This window comes from Cryptomeria japonica, chromosome 9 (assembly GCF_030272615.1).
Source record: "Cryptomeria japonica chromosome 9, Sugi_1.0, whole genome shotgun sequence".
In the NCBI taxonomy this organism is placed as follows: Eukaryota; Viridiplantae; Streptophyta; class Pinopsida; order Cupressales; family Cupressaceae; genus Cryptomeria; species Cryptomeria japonica.
The window spans coordinates 152,618,096-152,637,355 of record NC_081413.1 but is presented as its reverse complement, the minus strand read 5'-3'; the positions used below and the strand labels follow the sequence as shown (position 1 = coordinate 152,637,355).

At 37.7% G+C, this 19,260-nt stretch overlaps 2 protein-coding genes across 2 annotated transcripts in view; one reads left to right on the top strand and one right to left on the bottom strand.

Annotated features, from left to right (window-relative positions):
- LOC131059278 ((DL)-glycerol-3-phosphatase 1, mitochondrial) overlaps positions 1 to 19,260 on the bottom strand; it is a 92,846-nt gene that overhangs the window by 18,510 nt on the left and 55,076 nt on the right. The gene's annotated exons all lie outside the window — the stretch shown is intronic.
- Positions 12,681 to 14,237, top strand: LOC131059266 (uncharacterized). The gene is made up of 4 exons (XM_057992546.2): positions 12,681 to 12,979; positions 13,080 to 13,232; positions 13,325 to 13,723; positions 13,837 to 14,237. Exons 1-3 carry the CDS (start codon positions 12,766 to 12,768, stop codon positions 13,468 to 13,470), a joined length of 513 nt encoding a protein of 170 aa, XP_057848529.2. The 5' UTR covers positions 12,681 to 12,765; the 3' UTR covers positions 13,471 to 13,723; positions 13,837 to 14,237.

The following is a 19,260-nucleotide window of genomic DNA, read 5'->3' as shown; positions in this document are numbered from 1 at the left end:
GGGGCTTTCTTCTACCAATGTTGTTCTCCCAATGTTCTCTGTCTTCTTACATTCGAAAGCATGATGTCCTTCTCCTCCACACTTAAAGCAAGTTCCTCTAAACACTCTCTTGTCTTGTCTTTTATCATCTTTTCCAGAACCCTCATTCCGGTAGCCATCAGGTTCTCTTCTCTGGTAGAAATTTTTGTCATCCTTCCGGTATGAATTACCTTCTTTGTTTACTTCCTTGTCCTTGTTTTGATCCGTACAGGTTCCTCTTCCTCCGGAAAACCTTCTACCTCTACCTCGCTGTCTCTGCTCATGTCTTTTGTTCAGCTTCTCTTCTGCTTTCAGGGCATACTGATAAGCTTCTTCAACACTCTGCAACTTGATCAAACTAAGTTCATCTTGTATAGACATCCATAGTCCATTCAAATATCTCGCAACTTGTTCAACCTCATCATTGACATGTCCGGATCTGATATTCAACTTGTAGAATGCTTCAATGTACTCCTTCACACTAGATTCCTTTTGCTTCAAGTTCTGCAACTTCCGGAACAGATTTACTTGATAATCAGCTGGCATAAACTTCAATTTTAACTTAGCAACCATCCACTCCCATGATTTGATCTTCTCTTTACCTCTTCTCTATCTATCAACCTACAAATGCTCCCACCAAAGAGATGCATGAGCTTTCAACCAGGTACAGGCATACTTCACCTTTCTTTCCTTTGCAGTGTTCTCAAAATCAAAATACTTCTCCATCTTCGAGATCCAATCCATCAATTCATCTGAATCCAACTTTCCATCATACTCCGGTGGGGTAAAATGTGGTTTAGTATTCGCCCTACTCAAAACCCTCAAGAACCTTTCTTCATCTGGATCGATCGCCGGTGGATTTGTTACTTGTTCTGTCGGGGCCTCTTCTTCCTCATCTTCGCTCACATCTTCAATATGTCGGCCTCTTCTCTGGGTTGTCTCAACGGCTTCCAACTGGGTTGCAATTCCTCGCAACATTTCCATTACAGCAAGGTCTGCATTCCCACGCGCTCCACCATTCCTATTTCCTCTTTGCGCCATCTTCACGCCAGTGCTCTACAGCTGCAGGTTGGATCCACAGTCTGCCACCCTACAACAAAATTCTCAAGACAACGCAATCTCCGGAATGAAATCTCGCTTTGATACCACTTGATGCAGTCACCGGTTAGGAGGGACCTCAAAGAGATCAATTCGGATCGGGCAGCAAGAGTAAACACAACAGAAATGAGAGGTTATGATGGAGGCAATGCAAAACCGAATATATTAGATCATGAAAATTGATTACAGATAACCGGTAACACCCGGGTTACAAGATCCGGCTCACTGGCATGCTTAATTACAAAACAGGTCACTCCCGGACCTCTAAAGCTAAGATCTATCTACTATATTCTATCTGATTTTTTTCTGACTTACTTCTAATGCTCAATTAAAATGATTTATACGATCCAAGGGGATCCGATCGGCCCAAAAGAAATCAAATGCCGAAGAACAAGATCAAACGTGTAAAACCAATAGGTCGACCTTTGCCAAAGAGATTCCTCCGGAAAATCCAAAGGATGAAGTGCGGATCAAAGGGAAGGTCGGCCACACGCCAAGGAACATTGGAATCAACGCACAGGGCTCCGCAAGCTACGAAAGGGATCCGGTAAATTTACCAATGCAAATAGGTCCAAACAGTTCCGGTGCCAGAAAACTGTCTCGGAATCCAAAATTGATAACTTGCCAGAAAATGATCCAAATGCTCTGCGGTTTAGGAATAAGGAATATGATCATGTCCTGAAGCAAAATCCAACTCCACAAGATCCAGTGAGCCAATGCAAAAAAATGCAGAATGAAATGCTGAAACTGCAAAACAGAAAACAAACAGAAAAGAAATATTTTTGGTTGATGCAAGATTGCCAAGAACCGGGGATGCTCCTGCATCAAGATCACACAAACAACAATCAATTTCCAATCGCCATTGTATGTTAAATATTTGAGTGATTGGTGAGAAGAGTTAATGGTTTATTTTATATCTCAATAATTGTTGTCAGTGCCAATTAAATAGAGCAAGCATCAATCAAGAATAAGCTATGCTATTTTTAAAATTTTTGTTTCAAATTATTCTCAAGCCTTGTTGAGGGCATTGCTAATGTAAGCTTGTTCTTGAAAAAGTGACCCTAATCACATATACAGTTGAACTAACTTGCCTTATATATAAAAGGAAGCTGAGGTGTGGAATATGCTTTTGATGTGACGTTTTCACACATCACCCCATTGCAAATGAGGACCCCCACTTTTTTTCTGCTTTCTAAGTTACTTGTCGAGTCATTTAGCTATTACCTTTTATTTCGAAGACGTGCAAAATTTTTGAATTTTGGCTAAGGCATGAGAAAAGGTTGAGTCGTTCTAGACTAGAACGCTTGTCGTTCTAGGCTAGAACCATATTGGTTTTGACTTAGAGCATTTTTCCCTTTTTTATTATCAAGGCGTTCTAGCTCAAAACCCCATCCTTTGACCAAACACCTTGTCCTTTGCCTAAGCAAGCTGTCCAAGACAAGAACACTAGGTGTTCTAAGCTAATATGCTACCCATCTGAGACTAGAACATCAATCGCTCTAACTCAAATCCCCGTCCTTTGACCAAGCACCCCATCCTTTGAATCTGATGATCTATCATTAGTCGATTCCCATGATCAAGTCTAGTTCGAATAAGATGAAAAAGAGAAAGTAATGCCTTGATCTACACACGGTGCAAGACATTCAATAGTTACGACAAATGGAGAGACAAATGGTGACCTTGGCAAAGGAGAATGACAAAGCGAAGTGCAAGTATTCAATGACATTCAAGCTCACATGGTGAAATCTTGGTGTTATGATGGATGCAAGTTATAAAAGATTCAAATGATGATTGATAGGCATTAATTGAGGAGTGGTCGCACAAATAACACATTCAAAATCGATATGTTACGGTAGTAAGTTCAAGGTCAATCATTTAATTCAAGACAGCTAACACTATCACCATCGAAGTTTCAAAATTTTAGGTTAAGCAATTGGCTTACAAAACTCAATGGATGATGAAGTGATATTTAATATTTGGGGTGCACTACATTTGTAAAAACAAAAGACTGCATTCAACAATGCAAGATTATTTGCACTAGGTGCCTTGAGTTGCAAAACTCAAAGCATTATATCAAACATCATCGAATTGCAGTCAATGACAGGCGCTCACCTTTATAAGCTGATTGAAGGGCGATTAAAATTGAAAGGGCAAAGTTTGAGGTTATGATGCAATGCATTTAATAGATGTTATCTTGCCTTTGAAAATCGATTATGAATAGGTGAGTTTAAATTTCCCAAGCACCATGATTTGCAACATCGAAATTATCATTTGCAATCAATATTCAATAAAGATGGTCAAGGTATTTTGTTAATGCATGGTAGCTTATGCAAGATAAGATCTTCCTAACCTTCCTGTTCTGTTATTCATCTACATGCTTCATGTCTGATTTATATTACATATGATTATCGGATTGTGCAAACATTGCTTATCATTAAGTTATCGGGTTAAATTAGCCGATACATACTTGCTATCGGATGCATAAACATTGGCACCGATTCACATCTGTTATCGGGCTTAGTTATATCGAGCATATTTGTTATCGGGTTTAATGAATGCACCGCTTCATTTGGCATTAAACATTGGTTAACAAATGCACCGGTTGGATTATATTCATCGTGCACTTTGAATCATTGATGTTTATCTGAACCGATTCATTAAATAGATCAGTCATTATATTATGATATTACAATATGCTATCGGGGGTTTTTGAACCGATAATCAGCATTGTGTTAATGGTATAAATGTAAAGGCACCGATCAATGGGTGCATTGATCGGTCATGCCTAAAAGGCATGACCGGTCAATACACCAATTGACCGGTTGCCTAAATGATATATATGCCAATTGAATTCATTTGGAGAAGACATAGAAAACATTAAATGATCTCTCTCCTTCAGACCTGCAGATAAAAATCAGAATTATTAGACATTGACATAATTCCTCATATCCATATATAGCATACATAGTTCATAACTTGTTTTTTAATTGAAATTGAAATAACTTTACATATTTGTCATCCCAATCAAAACACATTGAATAAAAATCGCTAAAATGGCTGTGATGAGGTGCCGATCTCTCCAAATAGCTATAAGTCCAAAATTGATCATTTCATTTGAGCAATTTAATATTGATATTGCTTCTAGCTCTGCAATTCAATTATCTGATCATCAGCGAATCAATTTCACCATCGAATTGGCTAGACAGCGATATGATTTTGACAAATCCATGAAAGCGATTCTTGTTTGAAGATCATCAATGCGACTTTAGAGTTGATGATTTTGTTCAAGTTATGTATACACAAACGATTTTGGAGATGCAGTAACTCACAAAGATGATTTTGGGGAATTCATAAAGGGGGGCGATTCTGATATTCTAATAGGATTAGCGATTCATTATCCAGTTCAATTTGTAATTACCTCATCAGCGAATTGCACCATCTTCATCGGCAGCAATTTTCGAGTTATGATCAGCAAAATTTGCCCAGCAACCCCCCCCCCCCCCCTTTTGATCAGCAACTTAGTCTATCATCAGCGACATATAGTGAATTCATTTGAAAGTCACTTCATCTTGCAAAGGTGGTGAACTTGTCACTGTTTGAACCACAGCAAATTTGTTTGAAGCGAACTTCATAATCCAGGTGGCAATGTTGTTTGATGATGACAGTGAATTAAAGTGATCCACCTTTTACTTCAAAGAGAAACACCATCACAGCAACTTCAAAAGTCCAAGAACTGATTATATTAATGTCGTTTCATATCAACACGACTTTGACAGACAGCGAATGCACCTAGTGAGATCAGCAAATTTGAAAGGAAGGTCACCGAGCTTACATCTAAGTTTGTCGGAAGTCCAGCGATCAATATTTGTTTGGGCGTATAAGTTTGGTCAAGAGAGCAACTGAAGCAATCAATCTATTTGAAATAGATCGCAGGTCTGAAATAAGGTTCACCTCATCGTTTTACACAAAACAAAGCCTATCTTTGTGACCGATCCAACTTTATATATACTGCTTTCACAAAGGTTTTGTCTTAGATGTTTCAATTTGATCATCTTGAGATTTTGTAATGAATTGTTAGAGTGGTCATGATCAATCAAAGAATAGAATGCAATCTAGGATTTTAGGCTTATTATTCTAGATTAGGATTCCTAAGTGATCGATTCCTATTTGCAATCAACTATCGTATCATAAAACTAACTTAAGCATCGCTCACAGGTGAAAGATAGCTGGAGCAAGGAGAGCTCTCATCAAGAAGGACATTGCACTTCAAGTCTCTACAAGGCAGCTGATGGGATAGTCAAGTCTCAAGCTCATACAAGGCAGGAATAGGAGTCATATACATCAAGACGAATAGAAGAAGACTGCAGGCGCAATGAGGACCAAGGCATTCTAGGCAAGAACGAGGTCCATCCAAGGCAATGACACCATTCGTCTTAAGCAAGGACAGAGACCAAAGCTGTGATCAGCGTGATGATTCATTGCAACACTTCAAGTCTTGGAAGGATACAAGGAAGCTGCTCGAAGGAAAGGATTTCACGAAGAACACGCAAGGAGAAGTAGGATCAATGCACTTCAAGGCACGATGAAGATCACGCATAGTCAAGACAAGGTCTGACACAAACAATCAACATAAAGCAATGACTGAGATTGATGCAAGCAATCAGCGTGAGGAGCAACTATCAACATCAAGCACTCAAGGTGGAAATTTTCACAATCTTGAATTTCCTTCGGAAATCCAGGAATCCTTGTTTGTATAACCAAATGGAAGCTCCAAAATGCAAGAGATCAAGAAAAGAGATAGTTTCAGAAGAGTTAATCAGAGTTAGAAGATCAACATGAGAAAAGTCATCATCACACCAGGAGCTTGGATAATGTTGAGTATCAAGAGATATGCCTCATTTACAACTACAACTTGTGATGAGTTACAAAGATCGAACAAGCTGAGGTGGCGCCCAGTCATCATTTATCCAATCATATCATTTTATGATAAGGCGTTCAGATTCAATGAACCTATCTCATCTTACAAAGAGGATAACTACTACAAGGGCACAAAGTTTGATGTACCTACCATCGTCATCCATTTGGTTGAATTTTTAAAGGACATGTGTCCCATCAAATGCAAATTTTATCATTGGTCAAACAATAAATGCTTTGTAATGGGTGTAACAAACCCCCATTAGGGTTTCCATCTTTCAATCTTGGCCATTGATCTCAAATCAATTTGAGCCACTGAATTGTAATGAGAGCACTATATAAGGCACCACTTCTTCATTTGTAAAAGGGGAATAGTGAATAGTGAATAGTTGATCAGTAAGTAGCAGATAGCAATTAGAGTAGAGTAGGAAGAGAAGGCAAAGATTGTTGCCAAGACATTATTGTATGAAGCATGTAAACTTCATTGAAGATATGGTAAATTACATGTGTTGATTCAACAATCTACATGGTCTCTACTTCTCATTTATTCTCATGTTATTTAGATGAATGAAAGACTTTGTGTATGATCAATGGTGAAATTCGTATGTACATGCTACTAACACCTTGTCGATGGTAAAGTGCCTTGCGTAGTCAATTGGATCCATCTTAGCCAAGCTTAACTTCAATTACCATTTCTTCATTAGCCTTGTGGAGATGTTCAAATGCATGTCAAAGCAAGACTTAGTTGAATTCCACCAAAGATTGTCCTTTGCTCTTACATTCTTAGAGTTAGAATAGCTTTCTAAACCTTATTCCTTTTTTCCTTTTTTTTAAATTAAGTGAAATCCCAAGTTCCAGCATCATTCAAGCATTCAGGCATTCAACGTAAGTCCACCTTGTGATCCCAGCAATATCACATCATATGCAACTAAGTCTATCCAAGAGCACATCAAGACCTGACATTCGAGAACCTTGGAGTCGTCCCACTTGATCACGCAGCTTAGCATTTGGGAGTCTTTGTTCAAGAGAGTATATAATACTTAGTATCTTATTCTGTGTTGCATAGTTCATAAAAACACCATCAACAACCTCCTACACTAATCTACGAGAGGAGGTATGTGAAAAAATTAAATTGATCAAATATTTACAAGAAAATAAACACAAAAGTAATATACCATAACATAGTGAATTATGTGGGGAAAACTATATTGGGAGCAAAAAACCCCTTTAAAGCAACTCAATGTATTATTCAATAATCAAATAGTTACAATACATTTGCAGAGTCTAAGCCTTTATAAAAGTATTACATACAAGAGATTTGGAGTAATTCTGACAGCATAAAAATATCTACAAAACTCACTATGAAACTTCCATCTCAGGCACTCAATAATAGGAGAAGCATTACATAAAACTATCAAATGGTAATTAGGAAGCCATAAGCTAAAACCACCCAAAATGTGACACCCAAATTTCTAGTCAAAATCCAACACTCAAATCCCAAGATGAATCCATGCACTAACAATGGCATATTCCTTACGCCTATCATAAGCTCATCATAGTCCACTCACCAGCTTGGATGCTCCATTTTGGCTCCATTGAAAAATGTCTTATGACATGACATGACATAAATTGGTCAAAAAGTGTAACTCTACAAGATCCTATACCCAATTTCAATTCATAAATCAAGTAATCAATTCAATAATATCATTCATAAAATAAATAATCTCAAGTGCACCATTATATGAGCAATATCTCAATACATGCTACATCATAGCATGACATAATATCCAAATCAAGAATCATAAATACAAGATTAAACATGGTATAACAATTGACTTAGGCAGTCCATCGCCAACAAGTCATAAAAATATAATAAATGTACAAGTAAAATGTACAATACTAGGGACTTCAATAATCCAATCCAATATTCTTGCACAATCAAATACGAAAACATGGTCAAGGTGCTTTATCCACCCGACCACAAAGCTTACGCTTCCCCGAAGAGTTCTTCTTGACATGAAGAACCACCAAAACTACACAAGATGCTTAGCAAAAAGGAATCTAAGAACAGGAGAGAATCTAGTGCGTGCCTGATATATCTACGTGCATAATCCTATCATACAAGAACATGCTATGATCAATACCAAGATATGGTAGTGAGCAATATATAAATAAATCCATCTATTTCAATGGTCTAAGTAGCTTGGCCAAGCATGTACCGTATACAGTAAATAATAGTAGAACTGGAATAAGCAAATTCTAACTCATGTAACCCTATATTTGGCACTCATCCCGAAAGGTGAACTTTCCACAAACACTCATGAAGACAATCTTTCCCTAATCTAACATCATAGCTTGCATGAATGATAAATAATTTTTTTGTAATCTAACGATACATACGAAGAGAACATCCTTTTATCATTCACTTGCATACATTATTAACTAGTGCATATATGCGTACATACATGCACGATCATAACCAAGAATAAAAAAATCATAGTTCCAAAATAAATAATATCAGCATGATTTTATATCGACATATAACATGTATGTATATGCATGTGTATGTGGGTATAAATACCCATATAAATATACATATATAGTTATATGCATCACTTCAAAGTATTTAACTTTCAGCCATTAGCAATATCAATAGGCAAATGGAAGACAAATTATTTTCAGATTTATCCATTTCATTCTAATAGAGAAATTAAGCTATTTTCAGCATAAAGAAAAGAAAATAAATTGTCAGATTCATAGGTCTCTTAATTCAGACTCTTTAAAAGCATTTTTATAATCATAAGCATGTATAATTGCATGCATATATACACATATACTGAACAACTCTCTGGGGAAGCATAAGCTTCATGGTTGGGTGGAAAAAGCACCTTGACCATGTTTTCGTCTTTGATTGCAAAAGAATATTGGATTAGATTATTGAAGTCTCCAGTATTGTACATTTTACTTGTACATTTATTATATTTTTATGACTTGTTGATGATGGACTTGTTGTGACGTTTTCACACATCGCCTCATTGCAAATGGGGACCCCCACTTTTCTGCTTTCTAAGTTAGTTGTTGATTCATTTAGCTATTAGCTTTTTATTTGGAAGAAGTGCACGAGGAAGAGTGACCTATGCATTGCTCTCAACGCCTTGTGCATTGCTCTCAATGATCCCTTCGTTGCTTTCAATGCCTTGTGTTATTGCCTTGTTCGATTTTGAAAAAAAGAGAGCTAAACCTTGCACAATGCAAGTCATTCACTGGGTGCAATGAATGAAGAGCAATGATGATTCCAGCACATACAAGCTGCAAGCGTTCAATAACACTATCTCAACACTTGACATTCATACGAAGCATTTCATGCAACTTATTCAGTGAAGATTTTGAGTTCCACGAAGGATTCAAATGACAAATCAAAGGCATTTACTAAGAATTATCGCACAAATGAAACATTTAAAACGATACCCATAGTGTTATAAGATCAATGTGAATCATTAAAAGCTATGCAGTCAGCGTGATCACAATTGAAAGAATCAAAAGATTTTAAAGTTCCAAGCTAGGCGATTAATGAATTGCAAGATGGGATACAAAATTCAATATTTTTTGCCAAGAGCGATTGAGCCATATTTAATGAATGGGGTGAGACATTGGGTTAATTTGATCAATGCAAGCTATTGCATTCAATGATGCAAAGGCAATTACATTAAGTTACAAAATTTGAAGTTCTTCATGAGCTTAGATTGCAATCATTTAATGTGTGGCACCTTATGTTCATAATATGTCTTCATTCAGCTGTGTCACATTGAATGATTATGATCTCATTGCTTTATGGTTTTAATTGCAAATGACATTAATTGATTCAACTAATGTCACAACGAGTTTATGTCCTAGCCATGATTTTGATCAAAACCAGGCATGATTGATGGGCGGATTCACTCCAAGGCAGCAAGTTTAGGGACAGCGTCATTGCATTTGTAGATGTCATTGTTTCCCTTAGCAGCGATTTAAAAAGAAGAAGCGATTCAATTAAAGACTACAGCGAACTTATTTTGATTAGCCAATTGACTAATGAGAGACAGCAATGCAATTTTGAGGTTGGTGATTTGTGTTTGATTGCTAAAAAACCCAAGTTCAAATTACAAATACACAGTGATTTGGTTCATCTCCATTGTCCAACGATTCTGAGACTATCATTTGTATACACAGCGGATGCACCTAGCAACAGCAAATTCTCCAGCAATCTCTTTTACCAGCAATTTCCTCTTCTTTGTCTCAAGATGAATACAAGATGACAGCGCTCTCCAATCTGGTTTATGTTAATCGGCAACATTTGGTATTTCAAAGCAGCGACTTGATCACATACATAATCATTGAACTTGTCACTTGTTAATCAGTGAATTTCATTTTGGGAGATCAGCGATTTGTGTCAAACACGAACTTGATAAGGGTTCCGCCATTCATTCGCCAAATAGAGAACCCAATCAGCTTACTGGTCTGTTTGAATCGCAGGTTTAAGGATACAGTGCATTTCCCAAATTCGGGATTAAGCTCAGTCCTATCTATGTTTGATTACGCCTTTATTCATTAAGTTTTGTTTGAAGGGGTTCTTTTGATATATTTTGATCATCTTTTGAGCATTGATAAGGATTAATAATTAGTAAGATTGATCATTTCATGTTAAGGGTTTGATATCCTTCTTCAGGTTATGAATCCTAGCCTAGACAATCAGGTTGTCTGCAAGCAAATATCATTTCACAAAACTAATTTGAACAACTCTTACAGGATGAAGAAGACAAGGTCCGTCTGACCTAGCCAAGAACAGGGTATGTCTGAGGCAATGACACCATCCGACCGAGGCAATGACACCATATGTCCTAAGCAAACTAAGAACGTGAACAGCATGATGATTCATTGCAACACTTCAAGTCTTAGAAGAATACAAAGAAGTTGCTCAAAGGAAAGGATTTCACAAAGCACACTTCAATTAAGGGGGCAACTTTCAACGTCAAGCACTTAAGGTGGAAATTTTCACAATCTTGAATTTCCTTCAGAAATCCAAGAATCGGTGTTAATATAACCAGACGGAAGCTCCAGAATGCAAGTGATCAAGATAGGAAGAGTTAATCAAAGTTAGAAGATCAATTTGAGCAAAGTCATCATCACTTCAAGCGCTTGGAAATGTTGAGTATCAAGAGCAGAGAAACGAATATCGCCTGGACTCGCCTGGACTCGGCAAGTCCGAGTGCGAGTCACCCTCGCCGAGTCCTGGGGACTCGGACTCGGACTCTGCCGAGTCCAGGAGCCAGACTCGCCAGACTCGCCGAGTTTGGCGAGTTTGGCCCAAACTCGCCAAACTCGGCGAGTCCCGTGCCTAGGACTCTGCCGGCGGCGAAGTCAATGAAAAGTTAAAAAAAAAACAATTTTAAATGGTTTTTTTGACTTGTTTTTTTTGTGTTATTTTTGTTTTATACCTAAAAGTGACTTTCATTTCATTCATTTGCAAAAATAGGAGGAGTAAAGTGAGATAAAAAGAATAACAAGGGTGCATTGAAGAAAAACCAGCAAGGAAGATTTCTTCAATTTCTTCAATTTTCTTCAAGAGTTCTAAGAGGTAACATTGTTTTTTTGAGATTTTTTTGTTTCTTATATGCAAAAATTCATTTTTCTATTCTTTTTTTTTTGAAAGTTTTACATTTTATTCCAAAATCTTTTCTATGTTACTATGTAGGCCCAGGGTTTGTAATTTTATTTTTTTTAAAGTAGGGTTTGACAAACCCTACAATTTAAAAAAAAAAAAATTGCAAACCCTACTTTAGCTTTTTTGAAAAAAATGTTCAATGAGAATGAAATTATGAATGCACAACACAGAATGAATGTCTTAATTTATTTTTGCATTTGTAATGTTTTATTGCAGCAACCTTCACATTCTTATTTGCCTCAAGTTTCACAAAACAATCATACAATGTCCTCTTCTAGACCTCCCATTAGAAAGGACCCTGCTTGGAAATATCATGAGGATTTTCCAGGGCAAAGAAAAGGGCAAACAAAGTGTATATTTTGCAAAACAATATTCCATGGAGGCATATATAGATTGAAATACCATATTGCTGGTGTGCGTGGGCATGATGCCGACCCATGCACAAAAGCAGTCACTGAGGCCGTACGTGATTGCTATGTAATGGTTGAAGAAATTGAAAGGAAAAGGAAAGAAAAAGAGGATCTCACAGTCATTGGGAGACATGCACCTTTAGGAACAGGGACACAATTAGGTTGTGTTGGAGGGCCTTCTTCCTTACCTTCATATCGTCCCACTCATTTTGCTACTACTCATGCTTCCGGTTCTGCTTCTATAAGTGCCAGTGCCAGTGCCTCTGCCCCTTCTCATGTTCCTAGCACTGGCAGTGGTAGTGGGAGTGTTAGCATTGGACCTAGGATTCGTAAATCTAGGTTGGATACCTTTTTTGCACCTCGCACTACTCCTGGGTCCCAACAGTCACTTGAGAGCATGGGTTGGAACAAGGAGGTCCATGATGCTGCTAAAATGGCAGTTGGCAAATTTTGGATCTATGGCAGTATTCCATTCTTCACAGCCAAGTAAATGTTTTATGTTTGATCGTTTTAATTTTTATAATTTGATTGTTCGTATTAATTTTTGTTGTATATAGTTCATTATACATAGTACATACTTATCTCATTAAAATTATTTGTGACAGGTCACCTTATTGGCAAGAAATGGTTGATGCCCTTACCATTTGTGGGGCGGGGTTCAAAGCCCCTTCTGAGTTTGATTTGAGGGGACCCATTTTGACTGAATTGGTGAATGATGTGAAGAAAGAATTGGGTGATCAACGCCAAATATGGAGCACTAAAGGTTGCACCATCATGACTGATGGTTGGACAGACAGGAGAAATAGAACTCTCCTTAATTTTCTTGTTTCTTCCGCAGGTGATTGATTAATTTTAGTTTCATTTAGGCATTAATTTTTTATTTTTCATTTAATGATTTATTGAATGATCATTGATCTTGCTTTATTTTTTTATTTCAGGGGGCACCGTTTTCATCAAGTCTATTGATGCCTCCGCCCATTGCAAGAATGCCACCTACCTATGTGAGCAGATAGAGGAGGTGATTAATGAGGTGGGTGAAGAGAACGTGGTACAGGTGGTGACTGACAATGCACCAAATTATGTTGCTGCAGGTAAACTTTTGATTACAAACTAATTTTGTTTGCAAATTAATTTCTATTTTGTAACCTCATTAATTACAATGCAACAAATTATGTTGTTGCAGGCAGACTATTGATGGAGAGGCGCCCATCTATAGTTTGGACTCCATGTGCCGCCCATTGCATTGACCTCATGTTAGAGGATATTGGAAAACTTCCATGGGTCAAGACGTGTAGAAAAGGCAAGAAATGTGTGCAAATTTGTATATAATCATTCATGGGTGTTGGCTCTTATGAGACAATACACAGAGCATAAGGAGTTAGCTCGTCCAGGAATCACAAGATTTGCCACAAACTTCATCACATTGCAGTCCATGCTTCGTTGTAAGATGGCCTTGAGACGTATGATTGTTGGTGAGGAGTGGTCTTCCTCATCCTATGCTGCCACCCCAGCAGGGAAAGATATGGCAGACTGCATTTTTGATGAGCGAGGCTTTTGGAGCCCTTGTGATGAGATAGTGAAGGTAATTTTTTTATAAATTCTACAATTTTTATTTAACTTTTTGTTTTATAACTTATTCATCATATTCTCTTATTTGCTCATGTTTTAAATTACACAATATTTTCAATTTTACAGTTTGTTAAGCCCTTGGTGGTTTTGTTGCGAGTTGCGGATGGAGAAAAGCCCGCAATGGGCTACATATATGAGGGCATGGATAGGGCGAAAGAGGGCATCAAATCTATCTATGCAGGAGATGAGAGCAAGTATGGTCCCATTTGGCAGATCATTGATAAGAGATGGCATCATCAGCTTCATAGGCCCATCCATGCAGCAGCCTATTATTTGAATACGGCATTCCATTTTAGCCCTACTTTCAGGGCTGATGCGGAGGTCCTTGATGGGCTATACTCAGTCATGGAGAAGATGGCACCTGTTGGTTGTACTCAGACAGATCTTATGCGAGAGCTACAGTTGTTCTCAAATGCACAAGGGGAGACCTTTTCTCGTCCTATCGCCAAAGAAAGTAGGACAACTATGATGCCAAGTAAAAATAAATTGTAAGGCTTAATTTTAGTTTTATTGTATATTGTTAAATGAGTTTATGAGAGACTGATTTTATTTATTTTTCTCATTTCAAACTCAAATAATTGGTGGAGCTTTTTTGGCCCAACAACACCAAATCTTCAGAAGTTGGCCATTCGCATCTTGAGCCAACCATGCAGTGCATCTGGTTGTGAGCGCAATTGGAGTATGTTTGAGCACATACACTCCAAGAGGCGCAATAGATTATCCGTGGAGAAGATGAATGATCTTATCTTTATTCACTACAACCTCCGCCTGAGAATGAGAAAGAATGCATTAGCTGACATCTCTCCTATCATTCTAGATGAGGTTGATCCTGAGGCAGAGTGGGCCATTGAGACAGATCCTGTGGCTGTCTTTAGTGATGATGACACTGATTGGATCGACCAGGTAGACATAGAGGCTGAGGCTGTAGCCATGGCAGAGGAGGAGCAGAGAGCACGAGCAGAGAGAGGAGATTCAGAGGCAGATGGTGATAGTGACACAGATGGTGACAGTGACACAGATGGTGACAGTGACACAGATGTTCCTGATGTTGGTGAGCATGGCGTGGTGTCACGAGGAGCGGCTATGGCTGCCCAATCATCTATGACCTACCTTAGACGCCTTCGTAGGGGGCCGGGGCCTTCATCGGAGCCGACGTCGGGGCCGGAGGGTGCAGACTCCTCTGCGCCATAGGCTTGTAGATGTATTTACCTTTGTTATTTGTATGGAACATTTGATGATGATCATATGATGACATGGATTTTTTATTCCATGAGTTTTGTAATATTGTATACATTTGACAATATTTATATATCTATGTTTGTTATTTCCTTCAGCTACAATTTGCGTTTATGCTTATGTGATAGATCATAGATGTATACTTGTGTATGTATTATGTAATGAAATGAGCCAAGTTTGATGATGTTATTGTGTCTTATTCAATAAAGGGTGCATGAAACAAGTTTTAAATCTTAAAAAATCTCTAAATTTTTTGAGTTTTTCACTTTCCCGAGTCCAGCCGAGTCTGGAGCCGAGTCCCGAGTCCGAGTCCGATTTGGCCTTGCCGAGTCTGAGCCGAGTCCGAGTCCCGTTTCTTTGATCAAGAGATACGCCTCATTCATTTACATTTCACATACTTGTGATGAGTTACGAAGATCAAACAAGCTGAGGTGGCACCCAGTCGTCACTTATCCAATCACATTATTTCATGAGAAGGTGTCCAGATTCAATGAACCTAACTCATCCTGCAAAGAAGATAACTACCACATGTGGACACAAAGTTCGAGGCACCTAACGTCACTATCTATTGGTCTTTTTTCATAGGACATGTGTCCCATCAAATGTAATTGTATCAGTGGTCAAACATTAAATGCTTTGCAATGGGTGTAACAAACCCTAATTAGGGTTTCTATCTTTCGATCTTGGCCATTGATTGTAATCGATCTGAGCCACAAAATTGTAATGAGAGCACTATATAAGGCTCCACTTCTTCATTTGTAAAGTTAATAGTAGTAGTTCAAGAATAGAGAAAGAATAGCAAATAGAGAATAGAGTAGCAAATAGTAAATAATTAGAGTAGAGTAGGAAGATAAGGCAAAGATTGTTGCCAAGACACTGTTGTAAAAGGCCTGTAAACTGCATTGAAGTTATAGTGAATTCTATATGTTGATTCAACAATTTGCATGGTCTCCACTTCTCAATTTGTTTTCATGTTGTTAGATGAATGGAAGACTTTGTGTATGATAAATGGTGAAATTCGTATATCCATACTACTAACACCTTGCCAATGGTAAAGAGCCTTGTGTAGTCAACTAGATCTATTTAGCCAATCTTCACTTCAATTATCATTCCTTCATTGATATGCATCAACTTGATGGTATCTATGCTTGTGGTGATGATTTGAAAATCATAAAGCTATCCTTAGGAGATCCCACTAGCCATGTGGAGATGTTCATAGCATGTCAAAGCAAGACTTAGTTGAATTACATCAAAAATTGTCCATTTCTCTTCCATTCTTAGTGTTAGAATAGCTTCCTCAAACCCTATCCTTTTTTCCTTTTTTTTAATCAAGTGAAATCCCATGTTCCAGCAACATTCGAGCATTCAACATAAGTCCACCTTGCGATCCCAACAATACCACATCATATACAATTGACTCTATCCAAGAACATGTCAAGACCTAACATTTGAGAACCTTGGAGTCGTCCCACTTGATCACGCAGCTTAGGATTTGGGAGTCTTTGTTCAAGAGAAGATAGAATACTTAGTATTTTATTTTGTGTTGCACAGTGCATAAAAACACCATCAACAAGACTGTCTAAGTCAATTATTATACTATGTTTAATCATGTAATTATGATTCTTGATTTGGATGTTATGTCATGTAATGACGTAGCATGTATTGAGATATTGCTCATATAATGTACTTGAGATTATTTATTTTATGAATGATGTTATTGAATTGATTACTTGATTTATGAATTGAAATCAGGTATAGGATCTTACAAACTCCATCTTACAACTCTTTTATACATCATTGACGCTCTTACAATTCTGATATGAGGCCCAAATTCCAGAGGCCATGACTTTTGATCCAAAAAGCCAATTGATTTCTCTTTTTTAAAATTGAAGATCTCAAAGAGATCCATATTGTTGTAAGCAGCTTGCTCCAATTAAGGAGCATTTTGAATTTTTCTCAAAGCCAAAATCAACTTTTAGAGCCCCCAAAAAAAATTTGTTTCATTTTACGACTGAAATGCAAGGTTGAAGCACCTTTCTCAACATTCTCCCACTTTTCAAACACCTTGCAAAAGCAAACAAAATACAAACACTGTCAACTATCTCCTAGGGTCCAAGAGGCCCATAGACTTACTAAACCACCTAAACTTCTTTGTGCCAACTGACTTCACCAATGTATCTACAACATTCTACAAAGTGTCAATTTTATTCTGCGTCACCCGTCCATCCTCCCTCATGTCACAAGCAAAATTGTGTTGGACATTTATGTGCTTTGTCCTTACAGGAAAGTTTAAATTCTTTGCTAAACATATGGCACTCTAACTATCGTAAATAACTATGGTAGCTTCCTAACTAAGCCCCACATTCAAACGCAAAGTCTTAAACAAAATAGCTTCCTTACAACAAAAGTAATTACCATGCACTCAATCTCTATAGTAGACAAAGTGACCACAACCTACCACTTAATCATACAACTATTAACACGACTAAATAAACTAAACAAGCATCCACTAATGGATCTTTTGTTGTCAACACTCCCAAATCCACAAGTATCCACTCACAATTGATCTCTTATAGAATTGTCATGATAAGAAATAGAGGACTTAGAGGTATCCCAAAATATCTAAATACCCTCTTAAATGCATCTCAATGATCCCATCCAAGATTAACAATGAACTGGCTAAGGAATCACACTACATGGGCAATATTTGGTCTTATAAAAAACATAGCATGCATCAAACTCATAATATCACTAGCACAAAGCACACAAGGCACGTCCTCTATCTCACTAGGTGAAGATGGGCACCGCATAATAAATTAGTCTCCACCAAAATGGGAACACTAATTGTTTTACAAACTAACATGCTAAATCTCTCCAACATAGAGCTCACATTGTAATGTCCCCATTTTTATGTCATATTGTTCCATGAGCATTGGCTAGTTTCTGTGGATTTTTATAAGTTTCCAAGTGATTAGAGAGAACTCCAATGTTCTTGACAATCTCAATTTCAGGTTTTCTTGGCATCCCCCGATGGTTTGGGCTTTGGAGTTCGATTGACATTTAGGATTGTAGTGATGCTCTTCGTAGCATTTTTTGCCATCTGGGTTGTTCTCCACATTTCTTGGAGAATGTGGTTATTTTTATTAAGTGCCTGTTTTTGGCACCTGACATCATTATTGAGAATTAGTTCCTTTTTGGCATTATCAATTTCAGATTTTGGTGCCTTGATGATGCTTTCTGCAAAGCTGTTTGGATTATTTAAATAATTGAACTAAGTATAAAGTTAACATTATAATATTTACTTTAGCGTTTTAATTTAATAAAGTTAGGTTATGTCCCCTCAAGTGAACGCCTAGGGGAAGGGGGACTTTGACATATACAGAGGCCTTTGAGGAAAAATGATTTATTTTGAATTTTAATTACTCTTTTTCTCTCCAACTCTATAAAAGGAGGATTTTGGCTCTCCTTTGGATTATTAAAGAGTCCACACGTAATAGGATGCTGTCAGAGTGAACAGAGAATTCTTCCAAGGATTGATTGAGGATAAGATCCCTCATCAAATCACTAGATTCATTGGTGAAAGATCCTCCCTAGCTGGTAGTGTGGTTTCCCATAGGAAGCACATTGTTTTCATGGAGTTTTGGAATTTGAGGTTTCACAAAAAATTACAATATTCAGGGTATTTGATTGCAGATTTTGTGGTACTGATTTTGGTTGGTGTTGCTAAGTTTTGGTTGTGTTTGGTGGTGTTTTCAGAGGCCATCTTTTCTGGCCATACAGCTATGTTCCTACGATGCCCTATTTTTGTATGTACATGCCAAAATATGCATTTGAAAGAGGGTCAATGGGCTTGAATGATAAGAAAATAATTTGCAGACAAACTTTGATGCTGGATGACTCCATTCAAAGTCTTTCGAGGGTGATTGCTGGTATTTTGAATAATCCGATAATCGGGCGCAAGGGGCTTGTTTGCCTGGCATGAGCCCTTTAGGCTGGAATGCCTAGTTTCTGTGGTTTCTTTTTAGCTCTTTGAAAGCGTCAAACACACAGACTTCCATTACAATCACCTCCAGGCTGGACAAATATTTTTGTGGTGCGTTTTGTGAATTTTTAGTAAGCTGACCGCCTTGTTCTAGCACCAAACTTTGCTGGGCAAACAGTAAATTTAGTTGCAGACTTATGGCTGCCTGTTGTTGGGCCTTTTGATAGTGTTTGAAGGTATTCAAAATGCACAAGTTGATAATGACTTTAAGC